The 23,751-nt window shown below is 51.9% G+C and overlaps 1 protein-coding gene across 2 annotated transcripts in view; it reads left to right on the top strand.

Annotated features, from left to right (window-relative positions):
- USH1C (USH1 protein network component harmonin) overlaps positions 1-23,751 on the top strand; it is a 52,560-nt gene that overhangs the window by 10,034 nt on the left and 18,775 nt on the right. Inside the window, exons 2-18 of one of the 2 annotated variants that reach the window (XM_036862498.1) lie at positions 1,097-1,164; positions 2,586-2,729; positions 2,867-3,005; positions 6,737-6,845; positions 6,972-6,996; positions 7,190-7,247; positions 7,546-7,640; positions 9,389-9,473; positions 10,422-10,481; positions 10,642-10,698; positions 11,005-11,147; positions 12,209-12,274; positions 12,649-12,773; positions 17,060-17,109; positions 20,129-20,281; positions 21,620-21,736; positions 22,299-22,781. In XM_036862498.1, the coding sequence (XP_036718393.1) occupies positions 1,097-1,164; positions 2,586-2,729; positions 2,867-3,005; positions 6,737-6,845; positions 6,972-6,996; positions 7,190-7,247; positions 7,546-7,640; positions 9,389-9,473; positions 10,422-10,481; positions 10,642-10,698; positions 11,005-11,147; positions 12,209-12,274; positions 12,649-12,773; positions 17,060-17,109; positions 20,129-20,281; positions 21,620-21,736; positions 22,299-22,781 (1,977 nt within the window). Of the gene's footprint in view, positions 1-1,096; positions 1,165-2,585; positions 2,730-2,866; positions 3,006-6,736; positions 6,846-6,971; positions 6,997-7,189; positions 7,248-7,545; positions 7,641-9,388; positions 9,474-10,421; positions 10,482-10,641; positions 10,699-11,004; positions 11,148-12,208; positions 12,275-12,648; positions 12,774-15,884; positions 15,959-17,059; positions 17,110-20,128; positions 20,282-21,619; positions 21,737-22,298; positions 22,782-23,751 lie in introns of both variants that reach the window. The other variant, XM_036862496.1, reaches the window with a different exon arrangement.

Below are 23,751 nucleotides of genomic sequence, written 5' to 3'. Positions count from 1 at the left end.
CCTCCTGTTCAGCCCAGAAATCCCAAGGGCTGGGCCCAGTACATCCTCTCTGTGTTGGGACAGACAGATTTCCCCCAACCTTCCAGAATCCTTAAGATACCCATAGAAAAAGGCAAAGATGCCCTGGCCCTCCTCTGAGGACCAATCAGGTGGGAGCTTGCAGCTTCCAGCAGCAGCTTCTCCCTCTGTGGGCTGAGGCCCTGGACCATGCTGTTGGGCCTGGAGGCTGGAGGAGGGAGGGACCCAAGGACCCCTCGAGCCTCCACCCTGCCCTCTTACTCAGTCCTGGGCTGAAGAGAGAGCTAAGGATATAGTGCACAGAGATTCACACTGAGCTGTCCCAGGGAGTGGAATCTGGGGCTCCTGGCCCACCAACTCCCCTGGGATTGAGGTGCTAATGAAACAGCTCTTGACCCTGACCTTGGACTCCCAGCCATTGACGTCAGTGAAGTTGAAATAATGTAACCCGATTCTCCCCTTGGGGTGGCGGGGGAGGCATACAGGGGCCTGGGAAGGGGAAGGAGTGACCAGAAGTCAGGGCCGACCCAGCTTAGGCCAGGACTGGACAAGGAGGAATTCAGTGGTCGGGTGCTCCCGGCGGGTGGGATGTGCTATCTGAGCGAGTGGCCTAAATCCTTTCTGAAAGCAGTTATCCGGCACTACAGCCACCATCAGGTAAGACAGTGGGCTTCTTCCAGAGCGGGGAGCTGACGTTGGTGTTGCCACACTGGACACAGGTGACACAGCCATGGAGGTGATCGGCAGCACGGCTGCCATGGGGGTGCATCGCTGTCACATGGGGGTTCACGTGTATGATATCCGTGTGCATGCCCGTGTGCACACACATCACTCCACCTGGGGACGAGGCTCAGCCTGACCACATCGGATGTTTAGAGGTACTCTTGGAACCACATTGGGGTGGTCTGCACAGTCTGATGTGTTGGAGTCAGGGGGCCACCCTGGCTCTGGCTTCCTTCCTCTTCTCACAGCCCTGAGGAGATGTGGAGGAGGTCCCCCAGCAGGGGCCTCCCCTTCCCTGGGATCTGCTATCAGGGTGCTGGGCCTGGAGCTGTAATTCTGCCTTTGGGTTTTCCAGGTGGATTTTCTGATTGAAAATGATGCAGAAAAGGACTATCTCTACGATGTGTTGCGGATGTACCACCAGTAAGTGTACTGGGTCCAGCTCCTGTGGGCCACCCCGGGTACCTCTGTCTTCAGGGAATCCTGGGATGGATTGTTCTGAGACAGGAGGACCTCCCCCTCCTATCCTGGGGGGCTCAGGGAGGCCGATGCTCGGTGTTGCTGGGAATCAAATAGACATGCCATTCACTTGTCTCGGCAAATATTCACACAAATACGCTGTGCATGCCTCTGTGCTAGGGGATAGGGGTACACGGATAAGCAAGACAGGCTGGTTGCTGCCATTGAGTTGCCTACAGTCTGATGGGGGAGGCTGTCAAGTAGCCAGATGGGTTCAACAGAGTGTGATTGCTGGGATAGGACAGGAAATGCCAGCTGGTCCCAGTGCCAGCGTCAGATGTCTGTTATCGCTCACCCGCTCTTTGATTCATTCAGCAACATTCATAAGCTCCTGCCACTGGCCGGGCACCATGCAGAGTCTGGAAATGAATATCTACTTCCTCTCCTCAACTAACTTGTGGCTTAGCTGGGGGGAGATGGACAGACACTAGCAACTAATACAAGTTCCAGTAAAATAACTGCTGAGTAGAGGTAAAAGCAGGAATGTAAAGAAAGGAGTTCTCAGTTCTCACTGTGGAGGGAGGATCAAGAAGGCTTGAGCTAGGTTTTTGCAGGGTAAGAAGGATTTTGCTGGGTGGAAATATCAGGGAAGGACATTCCAGGATGAGAGATCAACATTAGCAACGGTTTAGAGATGTGAAAGCACAGGTTGTGACTGGGAGGTGATGAGTGATCTGGGGGAGTAGAACTGGGACACACAGAGACCATAAGAGCCACCAGCCTGGGCAGTTCCACAGAAACAGGTCATGGAGGCCCTGAGTCTACTAGGAAGGATGGACTGTGTCCTCTGGGCAGTGGGGAGCCATCGAAGGGTTTTGAGAAGGGGAGCAGTTTACATTTTAAAAAAAGATGGGCTGAGAGTGAGCCAGTCAGCTGGCAGCTGGAGAAGTGCTGGCCCCAGACGTTGAGGGTCTGAACGGTCTGAGGTGGAGCTTTGTGAGAGATAGTATGAGGCTGCAGCTCAGAGCAGGAAACAAGGGGATGAGAGGGCTCACCGCCATCTCAGAGAGGTTTCCTGTCTGGAAGGATGCTGGGCTTCAGAACTAGGCAGAGCTGACTTTGAATCCTGGCTTGATTTCATCCGCAGGATGGGTTAACAACCCCTACTTCGATGGTTTCCTTGAGGTACTTACATGGGAGAACAAACTCTTCTGAGGCACCCGACCCATCGTTAGGGGCTCTGGGCTTTTCAGGAGAGTTCTCCTCAATTCCAAGGCCTGGGCCCAGTGGGTGGGGACCCAGCCCAGGGCTGCTTCCTCTGGGAATCCTTGGGTCTCAGAGGTCATGGCTAAGGGGGAGGCTTCAGGGTCCCTGTGTCTGTGCAGAACCATGGACGTGGCCGTGCTTGTGGGAGACCTGAAGCTGGTCATCAACGAGCCCAGCCGCCTGCCCCTGTTTGACGCCATCAGGCCTCTGATCCCACTGAAGCACCAGGTGGAGTACGACCAACTAACCCCCCGGCGCTCCAGGTGCGGAGGGAGCCACAGGCTGGAGGCAGGGGTGGGAGAGGTCACCCTGGGATGGACAGGGTCGCTCACGAGTGGATGGGGCAGCGCTGGCCATCAGGCCAGAGCTGGGCCGTCACCGGCCCCTCCTCCCATGGCAGGAAGCTGAAGGAGGTGCGTCTGGACCGGCTGCACCCCGAAGGCCTCGGCCTTAGCGTGCGTGGCGGCCTCGAGTTCAGCTGCGGGCTCTTCATCTCCCACCTCATCAAAGGTGGCCAGGCAGACAGCGTCGGGCTCCAGGTGAGTGAGCAGAGCTCGGGGGATGTGGGGACCAAGCCCTCAGGCTTCCTGCCTCCCCCTCATTCACTCACTAGGCTGTGTGGTGTAACGTGGTCACCTCGCCCTTCTGAGCCTTTGGGAGAGGAAAAGGTGACATATCCTGACAGATTGTCCTCGGGCCTATAGATGTCTGGCTGCAGGCACTTGCCTGTTTTCTTTTTTCAATTTTTATTGGAGTATAGTTGATTTACAATGTTATCTTAGTTTCAGGTGTACAGCAAAGTGAATCAGTTACACATATACATATATCCACTCTTTTTTAGGTTCTTTTCCCATATAGGCCATTATAGAGTATTGGGTAGAGTTCCCTGTGCTGTACAGTATGTCCTTATCTATTTTGTATATAGTAGTGTGTTGCCTGTTTTCTTGAGTGGAGCTGAGAACCTGGCTCCCAGCTGCTGCTGCACCTGCTGCACTGCACCCCACCTCCCTTATGTCTGAAGGAAGAGCATAATTATGTCCTGACACCTGAAGTTCTGGACACATAGCCTTCTCCCTGAAAGGGAAAAGGAAATACTGGCATAGTGCAGTGCTTCAGAGCATAGACTCTGGAGCTGGAATGTCCTGGCTTTGCTATTCATTAGCTGTGTGACTTTGGTGAAATTACTTAACCCCCTGCCTCAGTTTCCTCACCTGTAAAATGGGATGATGATAATACTACTTACCTCATCAGGTTGTTACACCGGAATAAATGAATTCATATTACAAAGTACTTGTATCAGTATCTGGCACATAAATGCTGTGTGTTAGTTTGCAGAAAACAACATGTATTTTACACTCCCAGAATATATATGATTTCTGTTTGTGTTTGCTTAAGGAAACACACACACACACACACACACACACACAATGAAAAGCAGTTACTTGTTGGAGGGGGAACTAGAGTGGATGGGGGATAAGGTGAGATTGAGTCTTTTAAGGCTACGTCTTTTAATATTATTTGGCTTTTGAATCATATGAATGTATTATTTTTTTCTAAATGTATTCTTTTTATTGAAGTATAGTTGATTTACAATGTTGTGTTAATTACTGCTGTACAGCAGAGTGACTCAGTTATAAACATATATACATTCTTTTTCATATTCTTTTCCATTATGGTTTATCACTGGATACTGAATATAGTTCCCTGTGCTATACCATAGGACCTTGTTGTTTATCCATTCTATATATACCAGTTACAGAATGCTGTGTGTTTGTTAAGCAAGCAGAGAGGGAGATTTAATAAACACCTATAATGTGCCAGGTAACATGCTGACAACCAGTTCTCACTGTATGCCTTGGCTTTATCATCCCCATTTTACAGAGTTGATAGAAGATCAGAGACTTGACTAGAGTCACACAACCAGTAAGTGACAAAGCCAGGATTTGAACCTGGGTCTCCTGACTGCCAAGTCCAGGGATCTCTCTTCAGCACCCCAGGGGCCCCTCCCTTGGGGTCGCCACACCTCAGTGTCTGGGCAGAGATGGGCAGACCTCCAGGTCTCGCTCCTGCCAGAGCCCAGAGCTGTGTTTTTATATGTCCAGACAGAAGAGGCCCTCCCACCCCCGCCCAGAGCTTCTAGCGTGTTTGTTATCAGCATCCCAATCTGGGCTGCCAAGCCAGGGGCTTCAGGGCCCCTGAAGGCTAATGGTACAAGACACCATGGAGTGGGAGGTGGAAACTGGGAGCTGACAGACATTGCTTTGTTCTAAATCCCTGTCTCACGGCTCACTGGTAGCGTCTGAAATTTCAGCCCCTTCATTATTCCTCTCCTGTGCCGCACATTTTCCAGCCCAGAAACACAGCCAGAGAAAAAACATAATGAGCTCTTCTCTTGGCGTCAGCTGAGCCCTCTTTTTTTTCCAGGGTGAGGTCTCCTCCTAGGACAAGCATTTCTCAACGATTCCTCCATGATTGGGGGCATCAGGGCATTTTAATGAAACTTAGACTTTTACCTTCCTGCCTGTTTCTCAGGCTTATGAATTATCAACCCTTTCTCGGGTTAACGGGCTCATCTCTCCTTTGTGCCGCTGTCCCTCAGATCGTCATTTCACTGTGGCCCTTGCACAAAGGGCCTTTTGCAGGGCTCCACGCGGGAGCGAGAGGGAGAGGAAAGCCAATCCTGCAAGCTGAGCCGGGGGTTGTGTGGGAATCATTCCACTGGGGTCCCGGGCAGGTTCCCTTTAGGAACAACACAGGGAGCTTCACTCAGAGCAGCTTGGGGAAAACATCTGCATCCATTCACCTGTCTGGGGGTGGTTCATGTTTCTGGGGAGATCGCATGTCTGAGGGCGGGGGAGGGGCACGTTCAGATACAGCCTGGCTCAACTGAAGGCCCCGCTGATTTGACCTGTGAGGCTGGGCCCCGAGTGGGGGGCTTGGACCCAGCCCTGAGACTCCTCCATCTCTGCACTTGTCCCCCTACTGGAGTTATTTTAGATTTTTGTCCAAGTGTATCCTGTCTGAACCTACATCCTCTGCCCTGCACAACTTGCTGTATAGTCCAGGGCTAGAGAATAATTCTGTGTGCCTTGGTTGTCCCAGCTGTAAAATGGACAGAGTTATCCCTGCCTTTCGTATGGGACTTGAGGGCTCTGTCAGGTGGCAAGGATCCAGAGAGGACAGGACACAGGGAACTGCAGCCAAGCTTGGCCAGATTCTCTTCTTTTCTGCTTCCAGACACCCAAGAGACAACCCTTGTCTGTCAGGGAGCCCTGATGTCAAATCTCAGCAACACTGTTTACTAGCTGGATGACCTTGAGCAAGTCACCTCACCTCTCTGAGCCTCAGTTTCCTCATCTGATTAACAGACACACAGAGTTGTTGTGAAGAACTGATGCAAGGAGGCCGTCCAGCCATTCTCCTTCCATGAGAAGTCCCCAGAAACCTAGAGGGGTCTTTAGTGACCGCCCCCCCCACCCCCATGTCACCTCTTTGAGCCCCTTGCCAGACCGCTGAGAAGACTGGGGTCTGGGTCCAGGTGTGGAAGGGAAGTGTTCGGGTGACAATAGGGAGAAGGTGACTCTGGGGGGTGTTGTAAAGAGTAGGTCTGGTGAGGACCCCTCAGAGGCTATGTGCCCACCCAGCCCCCAGACCTCACTGAGAGTCAAGCTGCGTGCCCTACACAGAGACCAACAAGTCTCTTTAGAGACCAACAAGTTGGTCTTTAGAGACCAACAAGTCTCTAAAGGGTCAGCATGTGTGGTGTGAGGTAGGCCGCCAGCTGACCTGCACTGGCCTCAGGCTGGAGAAGGTCGTCCACGATCCAGTCCCTGCTCTGTAGCTAATGACTGTGACTGTGGACAAAACATCACCTCCTGGGCCTCAGTTTCAACTGATGTCTGAGGATCCTTCCAGCCCTGTAGTTATTTAATGGGGAGCTTCAGGACTGATCTCCAGGGCCAAGGTGCTCGGAGGACAAAGGCCAGGGAAGAGCTGCTTGAATCTTGTTGGAGGGTTGCCCTTCGCCTGAATTCCAGAACCTGATGGTGCCCCAGTGGGTGGAAGGGACAGAGTGAGGGTACAGAATCCTGACTTCTCCTCCCAGCTCTGCTACTCGCTCTCTGTGCCCCTCGCCCCCATCTTGGTTCCCCCATCTGTAAAATGGGCAGAAAGACTCCTGGAGAGCAGGCCAGGAGTATCTGGCCATGAGCCTGCCCAGCTGCCCGATGCTTCCCTACCCTGGTGCGTCTTCTCTCTGTCTGTGGTTAAGGTAGGGGACGAGATCGTCCGGATCAATGGGTATTCCATCTCCTCCTGCACCCATGAGGAGGTCATCAACCTCATCCGCACCAAGAAGACTGTGTCCATCAAAGTGAGACGTGAGTGAGGCCAGAGCACGGGGGTGCTGACGGTGGGGCAGGGTGGGGCACCTGGTGGTACCCAGCTTCTAGGGGAGGAAGGGAGGGCAGAGGAGCCATCCTAACCCCCATGCCTTTCTCCCGCAGACATCGGCCTGATCCCTGTGAAGAGGTGAGCAAGACCCTCCTCTGCAGGCAGACGCCTCCCTATGGGCTCAGGGTCCTGGGATCAGCCTGGGGTCTGGCCAGCACTGCCCCTGGGCCAGTGATGGTGGAGGCTTCACATGGGGAAGATTTGGATTTGGGGCCTGGTGCCTCAAACATCTCTCCCTAATGACCCCCCTTCTACTTTCCCCTCCCATCAGCTCTCCCGATGAGCCCCTCAAATGGCAGTATGTGGATCAGTTTGTGTCGGAATCTGGGGTAAGGGTCAGGACCGCCGGTGATGAGGGCTGGATGGGGTGGTCTTCAAGGAGGGGTAGCTGGTCCTGAAGGAAGGCCTGCTCTAGGGATGTGTTCTCAGGGGCTTCATATAGGCCCCCAGCACATCCAGAATGCCCCTGTGGGTGGTGGCCCAGCCGGTATAGACACACACTCCCAGGGACAAAACGGCAGCCGGGCTCATGTGGGGACAGCAATGCTTGTCCTGAAGGCCTTATGAGCACAAGAGGCCCCTTGCACAGTGCGGACACCCGGTGACCTTATCTTCTCCCTCCCTCAGGGTGGGCGGACCAGCCTGGGCTCCCCCAGCAGTCAGGAAAACAAGGAGAAGAAGGTCTTCATCAGCCTGGTGGGCTCCCGGGGCCTTGGCTGCAGGTGGGTGGCAGGTATGCCCTGGGGCTCACTCATGGCCAGCAGACCCCAATAGGTCCCTCACACCACTCCCCTTTCTCACTGCTGCTTCTGAGGAGACTTTTGTCCACTAGTGATGACACTTCTTGGTGCTTGATTTCCCCTCTGAGCTTCACAACAGCCCTGTAGGGCCAGAGGGACAGCTCTAACAGCCCCATTTTACAGAGGAGGAAACTGAGGCCCAAAGGCAGAGCCATGTTCCTTTGGTGGGCCCTCGAGTCATGCAAAAGGAGCCTGTCAAGCTGGTCGTCTCTGTCACAGTTCCCTTGTCACTTATTACCTTGTGGCTTCCTTAGGAGGCAGCCAGGGAGTTGCAAACAGGCATTGGGTCTCATGGGGCATTCTTGTTAAGCACACACGTACTGCGGTTAGAGATCTAGGTTCCAGGCCCTACTGTGCCACCTATGAACTCTAGAACCTTGGACTAGTTACTTAACCACCCCGACGCTCAGTTTCTTTTATTTATTTATTTATTTGTTTGTTTGTTTTGGTTGCATCAGGTCTTAGTTGCGGCAGGCGGGCTCCTTAGTTGAAGCTCACCAGCTCCTTAGTTGCGGCACGTGGGCTCCTTAGTTGTGGCATGCGAATTCTTAGTTGCGGCATGCATGTGGGATCTAGTTCCCTGACCAGGGATCAAACCCGCGCTCCCTGCATTGGGAGCACAGAGTCTTAACCACTGTGCCACCAGGGAAGTCCCCTCAGTTTCTTTCTCTATAAATCAGCAGTCATAGTCCCCATATCACAAGGCTGTTGTGAGGAAGAGTGAGATGACAGAATGAAGTACCAAGCTTAGTGCCTGGCAGGTAGTAAGCAGTTCGTAAATGTTAGCTATTATTATTTGTCTTTTTTTTTTTTTTGTCCGCACCACGAGGCTTGTGCGATCCTAGTTCCCCGACCAGAGATTGAATCTGGGACCTCGGCAGTGAAAGCGCAGAGTCCTAACCACTGGACCACCAGGGAATTCCCTAAGTTATTCTTCTTATTTCCATTCCATCACATTTATTCAACACTTTTCTGACAAGCATAAGTGATAAAAAAAAAAAGTCCCTCCTTTCTAAGACATTATAGCTTAATATAGAAGCCAACCACATAAATAGTTACAGTATTGAGGGACTCTGTCATAGAGCTGCATTCTGGGTCAGGCACGGCAAATAAGTTTTCTGTCCTGTGCTGTCTCTGATCAATTAGTGGTGGCTGCCCTGGAGTACTATTTTGAAAAGAGCTTTAATGCTGTATCTAGGCGCAGGTGGGAAAGAGTGTTGTGATTGATTAGCGATATCTGCCACAGATCTGGGAGGGGAGATTAACAAACAGTACAAGTGCCATCCTTGCTGTAGGTGTTTTAGGAGCACTGGGAAGGGAGCAACCAGCTTAGTCAGGGGCTAGAATAAGGAGTTTGGTTAAAACCTTGTAGAGGAGATAACATTTGAGTGTTGAGGAATGCATAGGAAAATGCTAGAAAGAGAGAAGAAACAGCATATGCAATATGTTGGATGAGAGGTTGGGTAGGAGGAATTAGAAGTAGCTTTCTGTGGTTATTGCCACAGGGAAATGAGGCTGGACAGGTAGACAGAGGCTGAACAGGTAGATGACAGAGGGCTTGGGTACTGAGCTCATGCATGACCTGGACACACAGGCATAGGGGGCCGGTCATTGAAAATGAGCAAGCACTGAAGAGCAGAGGCTCACCTGATCTCCCGTCTCTCCCACAGCATTTCCAGCGGCCCCATCCAGAAACCCGGCATCTTCATCAGCCACGTGAAGCCTGGCTCCCTGTCTGCTGAGGTGGGGTTGGAGGTGAGTGACCCTGGGCCTGCCCCAGTGGGGCCCCTGTGGGGTGCAGGGTCAGACTGTGATCACACAGGGATGGAGCACGTGCTTTCCCACACAGCCCTCTCTCAACACTCACTGGCTGATGATTCCTACTAACCCCCAAAGGGAAGGCTTCACAGAGGGGGTGACATTTGAGCCTTTCTACAGCCCTTCTCCAGGTCTGAGAGCCTTTGGTCCTGAGCTTGGGATGTAGTAATAATAATCAGAATTGACATTCATTGAGCGTTAACTGGATTGGACACTGTTCTAAGCCCTTTAAAATGTATGAGAACTCTGAAAATTAGGTACTATCGTTAGCCTCATTTTACAGATGAGGAAACTGAGAGCCAGAGAAAGATCTTTCCAAGATCATGTACCTAGTATGGCAGGGCTGGGATTCAAACCTAGATGGTCTGATTCCAGAGCTAGAACTCTTAACCTCTTCTTTGGACAAGTTATTTCCTCTTTCTGTGCTTCAGTTTCCTATCCTGTAAAATGGGGGTACTAGCCTTCCTTCTGGGGTCATTGTGTAGATTAAATGTATTAATACATATGCTTAGAACTGTGTCTGGTACAAACTGAGGGATCGATTAATGTTAGCTATTATACTAATTATTATTATGACTCCACACAGAATCTACTATATGAGAAGCTTAAAGGCTCCTATGTCTACAAACTGAGTTTTTAAAGCAAATGTCATAAATTCAGCCAAAGTAATGAACTTCTAAAGGTGTAATATTTGACAACTGATAAAAGAGATATGGGGTGGAGGAGCCCTGGGAGGACCCCACTGGAACTCTGCTCTTTCGGAAGAGTTGAGGTACAGCTACTTGAAGACCCAACGTCTGATGCTGGCCTCCAGGGGGAGCTCTTCCAACAGACTGAGTGTACAGATAATACAAACATGCCGATCCCTCTCCATTTCTCCACCAGACAGGGGACCAGATTGTCGAAGTCAATGGCATCGACTTCTCCAACCTGGACCACAAGGAGGTGAGATGTGGGTTTTTCACCTTCTGGCTGTGATCCTCTCTGCTGTCCTCGTCTCACCTACCTCCCCCTTGCCGCAGTGTCTGAAACCTTCTGTGCTCTCCAGAGGCCTCAACTACTCTGATCTGTCAGGTCTCAGCTGACTATCTGCCTGTCCCCACAGGCCGTGAACGTGCTGAAGAGTAGCCGCAGCCTGACCATCTCCGTCGTAGCTGGAGCGGTAAGTCCAGAACGAGCTGGTGGGAGCCCCATGACCCCTGACCTGCAGCCCAGCTGCTCAGACCCCTGATCTCTGCCACACACTCCTGGGAAAGGCCAAGGGCTCTCCTTCCCTGAAGCTCTGATAGCAGCTGGGGAGGATTTCTGCCCAGCCAGAAGCTTGGGTCAGACAGAGCAGGAGGCGCAATGCCTGACATGGGGGGGCCACGGAGATGAGAAGGCAACCCAAATCTTGGCCCTCAAACTCTGGCAGTGGACTCCTAGGTTCCCAGGGGACTGAGCAAGCCGCCCATTTTCTCCCCATGAGGGCCGGGAGCTGTTCATGACAGACCGGGAGCGGCTGGCAGAGGTCCGGCAGCGCGAGCTGCAGCGACAGGAGCTTCTGATGCAGAAGCGGCTGGCGATGGAATCCAACAAGATCCTCCAGGAGCAGCAGGAGATGGAGCGGCAGTGAGTGTGGCCAGCCAGGATGCCCCTGCCCTGCCCCCCCCAGACCACTGTACCATCCCACCCGCCTTTCTTCCTGCCCACTGCATCCTGAGCTGACTTTATTCTCTCCCCCGAGGCCTGTCTTCAGACCAGATGGGCTCAGTGATGCTCAGTGGAAGCACCCCCTGCCTCCAGACCACGAGGCTCCTCCCTCCTTGCCAAGGAAAGCCCTTGATTTCCAAGACCCAGGAATATGGAAAATGAGGGTGCTACTAGCAATAACTAACATTTGTCAAGTACCAACCACGTGGCTGGCATTGTATTAGGGCCTTGTTTATGTTCCTCAACTGAATTCCCATAAGAGCCCTGGGAGATAGATGGTATTAACCCATTTTATAGGTGAGGAGACTGAGACTCAGAGAGGTTACACCACTTGTGTACAAAGTCACACACGGCTAAGCTGTGGAATTCATACCCGGGCAGTTTGGCCGCCCCATCTATGGTAATAAGAACTACCCCCCCACCAACCCCAGAGTGGCTGGGATGATGACTGAGAGAATTCACAAGTCAAAAACTATTGTCAAAATCCCAATCCAGATACATTCTATGAGCGTAATAAGAATTTGGGAAAGGAAAGTGGACAGGATCTTTCCATCTCTCGCATCACAGAATTTGCCTGAAGAACCACCCTGGGTGGTACCTCTGCCCATTACCCTGGCCTTGCTTAGCAGCCCCGGCTTTGCCCCTGGGGTCTGGGGCCCTCCTCTGGGAGGACCTCACTCAGTCAGTCACTTTATGCTGGTGTTTAGAGGTGGCTGCATGGCATGTGGCCTGCACTGAACTGCCTCCGGTCTCCTGCAGTACAGAATCTCTGCTCAGCAGTGCCAGACGAAACCACACAAGAGCACAAGATCCAGACTTTTTTGGACCCTCTTTCCCAGCATCCAAATTTGGTCCAGGCATCCTTGGAAAGGAGCCTGGAAGAAATATTTAAAACTTTTCTCAAATCAGAGATTAGCTGCAAGGAAGAGTTAACTTCTCTTACATAGACTCCAACATGCCAACTTGCATTTGTGTTTCAGAAGGAAAAAGGAAATTGCCCAGAAGGCAGCAGAGGAAAATGAGAGATACCGGAAGGAGATGGAACAGTGAGTGCCTTGGCCCCATGTGTCTGCACACACATGTCTGTGCGTGGACGTGAGTGTACTCGCAGGAGTGCGGCCCCAGAGGCCACCTCCAGGCCCAGTTTACCTGGCCCTCTTGTCCCCTGGTGGACCGTCCTTTATTTGTAGTCATTCCATAATCCTAGTAAAACCCATCCTATTAGGGTAACTGGAACACAGTCTTGTAACTGCCAGGGTGGCATTCACACCTGATTTAGAATACAAGTACCAGGGACTCGTTTTCCTCACAGCTAGAACCACGTGGCTTCTCCCCAGGCTGGTTGGCATTCCCCAATAGGCAGAAGGCAGGCCTGTGAAGGTTCTGACTCCAGTCACAGGCGTGGGGGGTCTTATTTCAGGATCGTGGAGGAGGAAGAGAAGTTTAAGAAGCAGTGGGAAGAAGACTGGGGCTCAAAGGAACAGCTCCTGTCGCCTAAAACCATCACCGCCGAGGTGCACCCAGTAACCCTTCGCAAGCCAAAGTGTATGTATCATGTGCCGGGGGGGAGGGGGCTTCCTTCTGGGGCCTGGGGGTGTCTAGACAAAGATAGAGGTCTCCCTCCACTCACCACCACCTGCCCAGGTGAATAGGCCATGGCTCTGTCTTCATGGAGGGGCAACCAAGTGCCAGGTGCTGTCTGCCAGGGCATTGGGATGGGTGGGATCTGCCTGCCCTCCTTGTCCTGGGGGCCTGCTGCCAGGCTCTCCCCCATGACACAGACTCAGGCATGTGCCCTTGGACTTCTGAAGAGGGGCTGGAGAGCTGTGGCAAAAGCGAACTGCTGATGGGATTATCATCCTAGTATGTCAGGTGTTGTGTCCTCCTCTTGCCCGGTTCTGAATTGGGGCTGGGGTAAAACAGCAGCAAGAAAGAGGGGAAGGGGCTCACGTGAGAGAAGGACTCTGGTGGTCCAAGGCTGATGAGCAACTGTGGGAGGAGCTTACCGAAGTGCCCCTACCACCTGCATCCCTGACTGTGGACTGCAGTCACGCCACTCCGAGGATGGAGTCGGGGAGAGAACTGTGTGCCCCTCCCAGGCACCAAACTGCGGCCATCCTTGGGCCTCAGCAACCTCTGCCCTTCCCATCTCCTTTCTTCCTCTGTCCTGCGTTCCCACGTCCACTTGCAGTCCAGACCCCCACCACCTGCTCCCCCGTCCACCTGCTCTCCACACCAACTCCCAGGATGTCATGTCTCTTCAAGGGGCAGCTCACACCACCAGGGCAGAGTGGGGGGCTCAGTCTCAGTGCTTCTTCAGTGGGGTAGTGGTGGGGAGCCAGGAGCCAGGCAGCTTGGGGGCCGTGGCAATCACAGGTCCAGGATGCCTGGTTGGGCCTTTACTCTGACTTTACAGCTGTTTCGATTTGTACTTGACACAAGGCAGATTCTACTCCAGCTGACTGTGCTCAGCCGACCTGGGACCCTCCAGATATGAGGCAAATCTGCACCCAAGAACCAAGGTTCCCCCACTTCCCCTGTGCAGCAGCCATTTGGGATCCTGTGATGGGGTCTGGACAGCTTTGGCCCCAACTTTGAATCATACTCGAGCCCTAGAGGGACATCAACTTGCCAACCCAGGCCACTTGGGTCAACAAGAGGCGCAGGGCATCTGGATGGTTCCATGTCACCCCTCCCTGGTGCAGGGCAAGCATCTCCCAGCACATTTCTTGCTGGCACCGGGGCAGTGTCATCTCGGGTCCTCTCCCAAGGACAAAGCACTCTCTCATCAGCTGCCCCCATGACATTCGGTATGAGTTGAGGATGTGGCCAGAGCTAAATTCCCGGCGAATAATCTGTGCTTTAGACAGGTAGCTGATTTGCTCTTTGGAGTGAAATAGGAGCTTCCAAAGGAGAGAAATCGATTTTAATTGCTTCTCATGAAAGTAATCCTAGTCAATTTAGTACCTTCCTAGAAATTCGGTCTTGGCTTCAAAGCAAACACACCCTCTCAGGAACTGTAAAAAATGAAAACCCGTTCTCTAGCTATTTATTCAGTGCTTTTAGACCAAATCAAGCTTCTTGAATAAAAGGAGCAAAAACGTTCCCTTTGCTCGAGATATAAATGTTTTCTAAGGGAACAGGAGGAAGCAAGTGATTGAGGACCAGGCTCTGCCGGCCTGAGCTGAGGCAGCCAGGCCACCTCCATCCATTTCCATTTGCATCGGCAGTTTAATTCTACTTTGGAGATTAGTCAGGAAGTGCAGGAAGGCCTCTGAGCCAGCTCAGTTCCCACCTTTTCCCCGTTCCTGGGAGGCTGCAATGGTCTCTGCCCTTTAGGGCCGACAGGACCAGGCTGCAGCCAGCCCCTCCCTGACCACTCTTCAATCTGGGGGTCCAGTCAGCTGACAGGTTCTACCCGACTCAGGTGTCTGTGCCTGTGTGGAGCCAGCGTTTTTGAACAGACAGGAAAAGAGTGTGAAGCATCTCTTGCCTGGAAAATGAAGCCACTCATCCTAATGATCAGGGTGGGACTGACTGTTCCCCTCCCCACCCGCTTCCCAGGGGCTCCGCCTGCCTACCCATGACCGACCTAGCAGAACCCCAACATTGCACTGAGCCCTCAAAGCCAGGACGTACAGTCACAGGGGCCCCAGAATAGCTTTCCTTAGCAAAAGCAAAAGGGGGCAGAGGGGTAATTAAGGTTCCCAGAGCTGGAAGGAGGCTTGAAAGATAAGAAGTTTAAATAAGAGCTTTCCAGCCTTCTCATCAAGGACCCCATCTATTAGCCCCCAATCCCATTAGACCCCATGGTTTGGAAGTTGAGTTTTTTCCTACCACACTATTAAGTAATCATTTGTATTCACTGTTTTATTAAGTAGTCCCTCTTGTTAGCAAGAAAGCATCAGTGTTCCATTGCTGAGTAAATATAAACTGAGCCAAAAGCAAAGGAATTTACGTATAGCCTTTTCATAGGTTAATAGGCCAGCTCTTCTAATTAATATTTTGAAATATTGATAAGCAGCTTGTAGGAGACTCAAACACTACTTTCCAGGGCCCCAGGGAGGCCAGAGTCCAGGTTAGAAATCACTGGAAAGGACAGTTTGCTATTCTCCACATTAGGTCAGAATTCATGTCTTTCTAAGCACACGTGTCCCTTTTACCCCTTGGGATCTCCTCATCTCCTCAGGATCCCAAACTTCCATCTGCTGCCCACACACACAGTTCTGACATCCCCTGGGGACCCAGAGCTCCAAGGGTGATGAGAAGAAGCTAGGAGGATCTGTTTCCCATTGCAAGCCCTTGGCATCAAACGTGTATAATACTCAGATATTCCTGTCATCAGTACTGCACCTCCTGTTTCAACCAAACACCCTGCGAAATGGTTCTCATGCTGCTGTCAGATCAGAGGCCCCTGCTGTGAGCCCATTTTACAGATGGAGAAATGAGAACTACCAAGGTTGAAAGCACTGCAGGCACCATCCTAGAGCAAGAAACCTTTGCTCTGGGTTCCTGAGCCCTGTTCTTGCCCCTGACCTCCCAGCTCTCCCATGGAGTAAGCTGGTCACAGGCCCCCAGGCACCCCTAAGCACCTCTGGCCTCTTGATCTCCCAAGTCTTTCTTGGTTCACCAGCTTCCTCCTCTTTTCCCGGGTAGATGAGCTGGGAGTGGACCCCGAGTTTGACCCGGCAGATGACCTGGACGGAGGCACGGAAAAGCAGGGAGAGCAGGTTTGCGGCCCCCGCTTCGCTCCCTGGCCTTGCTGCTCTGTTTGCCCTGCCCGCCTCCTCCTGCCAGCCCTGCAGATACCCAGCTCTGAGGGGCCAATATGTGGTAGGGACTCCTGGAGTCCCGGAAGCTCCTCCAAGCCCCGGCTTGGTCCAAGCACTGCCTACAATACCTTAAGGACGAGACTCACGGCCAGGCTGCAATGTCAGCTGGAACTGCTGGCTCAAATATTTAATACTACCCACGCCTAAGTTCTTCCTCTGCTGCTCTGGCCTCTCCCCCAAGACTCCCTAGACCTCCCCAACATCCAGCAACTAAGAGGGTAGTGCCGGGTCTAACAGGGGGCTTTCTAGATCCTGTTCCAGAGCTCAGGCTGGTCAAGGGTGGGTAATTAAGCCATCACTTCTGGCCAGGGAGCTTCAGTCTTGAGGTATTAGCCCATCCGTCATGCTGTTGCCTGGGGAAGACAGGGGGCTGGTGATCTGGCCTGGGTGGGGATGTGCTTTTCTGTGGGCAGATCTCCTGCCCACTGCTGCCTGAGTGTCCTTCCCTGAGCTGACCCTGCCAGGGCCTTCTCTTTCGACGTTGAAAGCAGAGGACGTGGCCTGCTCTGTGAGACAAGACAGTTTTGTTCTGTCTGACAGTCGTTCTAGGCAGATACCCAGGCTCCCTTTTGTTTCGGGTTGTTTCTTGGATGGAGGAACCTGACGCCAGTCAGGAGAGGCCTTGTTCAATGGGGCTTTGTGTTTGCAGACTGTGGCTGTGATGGGGAAAAGCTCATCCTTCTACAAGGGGCTTTCTCTTTGACTTTCTGGCACTGACTTCTGAAGCCAGTGTCCTGGGGGAGGCAGCTGACCGTGGCCCGGGGCCTGGGAATCCGGCCCTTTCTCAGGTGGTCTTGGGCCTGCTTTACAACCCAGGTGAGGCCAGGTAAGTGGAGAGTCAGACAGAGGGTGCGGTTCTGCTGTTGAATTTGCTGAGGCTGCTCTTCATCTCACAAAGCCGTGAGTTCCTTGGGAACCCAACTCCTCCTGGCTGCTGCCCATGGGTGCTCTGGCTGAGCTGAACTGCATCTCATCGCTTTGTTCTCTGTGTTCTTATAGCCTTTGGATGGTTTTATCGCTACGATGGCAAATTCCCAACCATCCGGAAGGTAGGTCAGGACTGAGTGCTGTTTGCTGCTGAGTTTGCCTTTTGGTTTTGACCTTTTCCAAACATTGTTTCTTCTCCTGTCGCCTCTCAACAGTGTGACCGCCTGTTCACTGGGGGGGGCTAACCCTGTCTGTGCCTCTCTGTCAGACTGATGTCAGATGGCAGGGCGCTGTCACAGCGGCATCATGGGGGAGGTATTCACGGGCTGAGACCTGCCCAGGTACCATCAGGCACTGCTGGGTCGGCACCAGCCCCACTGGGCACGGGACAGGGCAGAGCCATGGCAGGAAACTTCTGCTTTGTTTCTCTGTCAAGTAGAACCAGAGGCCAAGACCAGAAGCCAAGGTCAGACAGAGTGAAAAATCAAGTTGGGTGCAGGTTATGAGACACGCACATGTACACACACACACAGAGGATTTTATTTGAAAAAATAGTAAAAGGAGATGTACAGGTAAATTCTTTTCCAGGCACTAATAACTAGATAAATGTAAAAGAACTAGCGTCTCCTCCACACACACCTCCCATCAGAAATCATGTCACTCGAAAATCGCTGTTGGTGAAGAGGAAAGCTTATTTTCCTCTATTCATTAGTCCAGTCATTCCAGAAATAGCTGGTATTTTGGTTTTCATTTCATTTCCAAAAGAGAGAAAAATTGCATCTAGGTAGAAGCAAGAGCACATCCACCCCATCTGCCTCTCCTCTCAGTCTGGACCAGAAGGAATATTTGCCATGAATTTAACTGGCAGCTAAAGGACAACAGAATCATGTCCCTCATTCTGGCTCTGAAAATCCATTGACATTTTTTCTAGAGTCATGTGAGATGCTTTGTCTCCCAGCAGCTGGAACGAAGTCCCCAGATAATACAAGTGGCCCTCTATGGCCTTGATCAGCAATGTACAAAATTCCCCTTATTTGAAAAGATAACTATTCAGTGACTTCTTGAGCCCTGTGGGTCTCAAGGTGCCCAGGCCTGTGACCTCACAAAATCTATTTCAGCGCCTGAAGAATTCATGGTTCTGACTGAATCCTTTCCCCAGGACTGCTTGAGTAAATAACGCAGACCAACCCTACTTGTAGGAGCCCGCCATCTGGCAGGGCAAGCAGATTCACACACAGCTAAGTAACATGTATGGAAAAGGCTAGTGTGCGATCAGTAGGCAATGCTACGGGGCAGCTTGCCTTTCTGCATCAGTAAGCAGGTGCTCTTTTCTTGGAGATGGGACAGAAACTGTCATATCTGCCTGCCCCACCCAGGAGCCCTAGCTCTAAAATCTTTAACACTGGTGGTTTTTTTTAAACCAGTAGAATGGCCATGCCTATTATGATGGTCCCTGTGAGAGGCCATGCCCTTAGTCTAGCAAGCTGCCATTGGGTAGAATGTTTCTGGCTCCTCTTGGGGAATTGTCTGAATTGATAATATGATAGTAGGGATTCATCTGTCAACTGAGCTGAGAGTCTAGTGAACAGGATAGGAAGGAATCCAGCAGAACTCTGAAGTAGTGAAAACCATTTTCTCAAGTGGCTCACAGACTGCTCTGGGGGTGAGACCCCATATCCTAGATGGAGGACAGTCCCCATATCCTAGATGGGGGACCATCTCCAAAGCACCTGCGCACAGAGGTGGGGGTAGTCTTTAGGAGGGGAGGCAGAATGACTCGGTCACATGTCCATAATGACCCATCATGCCCCTCCAGCTGTGGACAAAGTTGTGTGTCCATTGCTGGGAAACTCAATTCCTCCTTCCTGGCCTTGGACGCTGGGATGATTCAGGAATTCTGAGAGCAGGCCCCAGGAAGGCTTGTGGGTTTGGGGGTGAGCTCAGTGAACGTGCAGGCTTCCTCCTTCCCCAGAGGGTTGACTGTCTCTGCTGGCCCCTGTCCTCCATGCTGTGTGATGGGGTCTGACGCTCCCTCCTGCCATGCTCCATTGCCCCCAGCTCATCAGAGCACCGTGGGGAAACTCGGGTCCAAACTCTGGCACCACCACTTACTAGATGTTTGACGTCCAGCAAGGGACTTCACCTCTCTGAACCTCGGCTCTTTCATCAGAGGGGGGATGATACCTACTTATGAGATAATCAACTTTTAATACCTTGGCACATAGGCAGTCCGTAAATCTTAATTCTCTTCATTCCTTACTCCTTGGCTTCCCTGCAAGCCCATGGGAGAAGCAACCAGGAAAGCAGACGTTGTGGTCTAATTCAAACAGGAAAAAGAAGTCTGTTTGCCCTGCATCTCCTTCCCCCAGTCCTCTTCAACCCTGATGGCCAGTGAAGAGCAGTTAGGCCATCCTCCCTACCTTCTCCTGCCCACCATCTCCCAGTCCTGTAATTTCTGTCTAGTCCTCAGTTCAGGAGCCTAGTTCAGAGGGAACAGTGGATTTGGACTCTCCAGGATGAAGTGGTCTGGAGTTTAAGCATCAGGACAAAATCTGATGTCCCTGGCTCTGGGCTCCCAGGTCGGAGGCTGACACCCTTCTCCTCTAGCTCAGGACAGGGGATCTGTCCCAGATTTTCTCTAGAATCTACCAGGATGCACCCGTGGTGTCTGAACATCCAGTTGTTGGAGAAGGCATATGCCCAGATACTAAGAAGTAAATACAATGCTTTTTAAAATACAGCACTTTGAAGCTCACGAAGCTCTTTCGTAGATGTTATTTCATTGGCTCTGAATGGCAAACCTGTAGGGTAGGTATTTCCCCCATTTTGGAGATGAGATAAACCAGGCCCAGAGAGGTTAAGGAACTTAACCAAGGTCACACAGCTTGTTAGTGAACTAGTAAGCCAGTTCTTCTGGCTGGCACAGGGAAATGTGTCTCACTCTGTGATGGGTGGAAGCGTCCTGCCTGTCCTAAACCTTAAGTCCAATGCCCAGTGTGGTGGGGCAGAGCTAGGGGAGGGGCTCACCGTGGGGTGGTTGCCTGCTGTTGTCTGAAGACTGAATGCCCTGTTTGCTGTGCTGTGCCAGTGTCAACACTACCTTGTAACCCTTGTCATATAAACAATGCCACATCTGCTCAGAAAGGAAAGGATAAGAAGAAAGCCAAGTATGATAGCCTTCAGGAGTTGAGAAAGAATAAGAAGGAACTGGAATTTGAGCAAAAGCTTTACAAAGAGAAAGAGGAAATGCTAGAGAAGGAAAAGCAACTGAAGATCAACCGGCTGGCCCAGGAGGTATGTGTCCTTCTCCCAGGCCAGGTGAGCATCCCTGGGAGAGTTCGGTTGGTCCCCACCACGCTCTCAGGGAACCAGATGGAGTTGCTCTTCCCAAATGCAGTCCAAGGATGGAGTGAGCCTGGCCCCCTCCCCAGGCTGGAGAGTGACATCTTCCTACCTACCCAGAGTCGTCTGAGACTAGCCCCTGGCTTAGTGTATGTATGAGATCGAGACGGGCCCCCTTGCTCAGGGGCTGGCCTCTCTGCCCAGATTGTAGGTCTCGGGTTAGCCTCTACACATGTGGCTAGAGATTTGAGTCTGTCCTCTACTCCCACCACCCCCAACCAGAGTATGAGCCCAAGGCTAGGCCGCTCCACCCTCCGTGTGGCTGTGAGGCTGCCCTCCCTGCTCAGGGTTTGAGTCGGAGGCTAACCCTCTGTTCAGCTGTAGATCTGAAGTTAGCCTTCTACCCACCTGTCATTAGATCTGGGTCAGTTTGACACCCCCCTCCCCAACCCAGGTTATGAATCCAAGACCCGTTTTCCCCAATCTGCCTTGTGTCTGAGGGTATGGGTCTGAAGCTAACCCCTTTAGGCGGGTGGGGTGTCTTGAGGTTATCCCCCAATTAATCAGGCTATGAGTTTGAGGCTGCTCCCATCAACATGAAATGTGTCTGAGGCTAGACCTCTTCAACCCAGGAATATATCTAAGGCTGTCCCCTTCAAGACATGTCAAAAGTAGTCTTCCAGCATAAGTAATTCCTATCTCCTAGGTAACTCCCTAGCTGTTGGAGAGATTCCTGGTTTCGCTTCTCTTTAATGCTTCCATGAATCAGAATGCCAAACTGATTAGATTACAAATCCAGAGAAGTCCTGAAAAATGTGAAGTGCGTTAGATCTCTCATTAGGAGCAAATTAGCTAAAAAATTAAAGATAAAATTGGGCTTGTGCTCCTGAGGACAAGGCGGCCTGGAGGGGGGATGAAAAAGAGTACAATTGAACTCTTGGAAGGTGCTGAGAGCCTATAAAAGGACCATACTTGGAGAATCATAAGAGACTCAGGGTTGGTGGGGATCCTGGGGGCCAGCTAATCCCACGCAATGCACGAGCCCCTTCTCGGATTTTGCCTGCACCTGCCGTTAGCTAGCCCAGCACCCTAACACCCCCTCCCCCTTATTTCCACCTCCTCTGGGGCAGGTGGAACAAGCCCGGGGCTTTTTCTAGGTAATTGACACACCCAACAGTACTCTGGGTTTTTTTAAGAAGTGCTTCTGTTCTACTGATTTGAGTGTGCCGCCCACATGTGACTCAAGTGTGCCCTCTGTCCTCTCCATTTTGCGCCGGCCTTGGGTCCCAGGTATCGGAGACAGAGCGGGAAGACCTTGAGGAATCGGAAAAGATTCAGTATTGGGTGGAAAGGCTCTGTCAGACGCGCCTTGAGCAGATTTCCTCTGCTGATACTGAGATTTCAGAGGTAACAGAGCCCTTCTTTCCACATAGACCCTCCTGCTGCCTTCAGGACCACCCACCCTGGGGACAGCGGCAGGCAAGATGGCCACTGGCAAGCTTCACTGTGCAGGGCCGCCAACCAGCCCACTCCCCCTTCCTCTCTTGAGGAGGGGGGCATATCTGTATTTCTGGGATTATCTCCAGAGTGACCACTAAGTCCCAGCTCATCTGAGATGATCCCGGTTAGGCCTGTTGTCCTGGCATAATTACTCAGATGTCCTTTTCACTGTCAAGTGTGTTCCAGTTGAGATGACTATTGGTCATCTAATTGGTCATCTAATGGATTATATGGTCGCCTTCTTACCCCCCACATAACTTGGGGCTCCTCCTGCATTTGGGCACTCCCTACTGGCCACCTCGTATGGGATCAGCTGGGCACCCAGGTGGCAGAGAAGTGACACCCCCGTGGTTCTGGTTTGAGGGTGATGGGTCTTCAGCAGCAAGAGAAATAAGTAGATGAGCATTATACTCGATGTATTGTGAAGTGGGGCACTAAGCAGTTACAGAACTTCCTTGCAACCCCCCAGATGACCACAGGGCCCCCGCCTCCCCCGCCTTCTGTGTCTCCCCTGGCCCCACCCCTGAGACGCTTCGCAGGTGGGCTGCACCTCCACACCACTGACCTGGATGACATCCCCTTGGACATGTTCTACTATCCCCCCAAGACTGCTTCTGCCTTGCCTGTGATGCCCCACCCTCCAGCCTCCAACCCACCCCCCAAGGTCCCCGCGCCCCCTGTCCTTCCCTCATCGGGCCGCCTGAGTGCCTCATCCTCACCCTGGGTGCAACGCACTCCACCCCCCATTCCCATCCCTCCCCCACCATCCATTCCTACCCAAGACCTCACTCCTACCCGCCCGCTGCCCTCGGCACTGGAAGAGGCACTAGGCAACCACCCCTTCCGCGCTGGGGAGACAGGCAATCCAGCAGAGGACTGGGAGGCAAAGAACCACAGTGGGAAGCCGGCCAACTCTCCCGTCCCTGAACGGAGCTTCCCACCCACCGCAAAGGTACTACCTCTGTTCTGCATGCTATGCTGGGAAGCAGGAAGAGTGGGCTGGGCTGCTGTTTCCCAAGTCCTCCTCTGTTCCTGTGAGTGGAGACGGGAAGAAGCATCCCCCCCACCCCATTTCCAAGAACGAGCTCCCCAGACTGCCTGTTGTGGATGTCCTGCATGCGTGTGGTTTCTGCTGATTTTGAAGTGCTGTATTGTATGGTGAATTGCCTGTGATACTTGGGATGAGCAACATTGTATCACTGTTGATTGCTCTCTCTTTGCTCCGCTTCGCTAGTATGGGCTGGTAACATTCAATGTAGTATTTGCAAGGCTGTGTTAATGAAGAGCCAGAGCTCTATTTATATGACAGCCAGTTGTTTCTCGATGTTAGCTCAGAAAGCCTTGAATATGGGAAATGAATTCTCTGTTTCACAGGGGGAAAGGGGGGTGGGAAGCAGGGGAGCAGTATTAGGCTCTGTAAATGAGGTGATAACACTGTCCAGTTATTAGGACATTACTGTGCCATTTTCTATGGCACTAGCCAACTACGTTAGCTTGAAGCATAATGCCCATAAATTTCTGGCCAACTTCCAGCTACAGAAAAAATGAAAATGGATAGTTCCTAGAAAGCTCCAAATTTACTACTAAAAGATTAGGGATCTTTTTCTTGGATGTCAGCAGGGAGAACAGTGATCTTTCTCAAAAAGACATATTTCTCATTAATTGTTCTTAACCCAAAGGCTAAGAGGCGATCCCCAAGGAAGAGATGGAGCTTTGATCCTTTGGAGGGAAAAACAAAATATTTCTCTGCTCCAGTAGCTGTGAGGCTAAGACTCCAGTCAGAACTACAGCAGCTCATGTCAGCTAAGAGTGGGGGTTTGGGGGGAGGGTAGTCAGTAGTACCTGATCAGTTGTTTTTATTAACCTTTCCTGCATGGATTTGAGTTCCTGCATGAAGTGCAGAATAAGCATCTCAGAGCATT

The sequence above is a fragment of the Balaenoptera musculus genome, chromosome 8 (assembly GCF_009873245.2).
Source record: "Balaenoptera musculus isolate JJ_BM4_2016_0621 chromosome 8, mBalMus1.pri.v3, whole genome shotgun sequence".
In the NCBI taxonomy this organism is placed as follows: domain Eukaryota; kingdom Metazoa; phylum Chordata; class Mammalia; order Artiodactyla; family Balaenopteridae; genus Balaenoptera; species Balaenoptera musculus.
The sequence above is the reverse complement of the archived record's forward strand: the minus strand, read 5'-3'. Positions and strand labels throughout refer to the sequence as shown.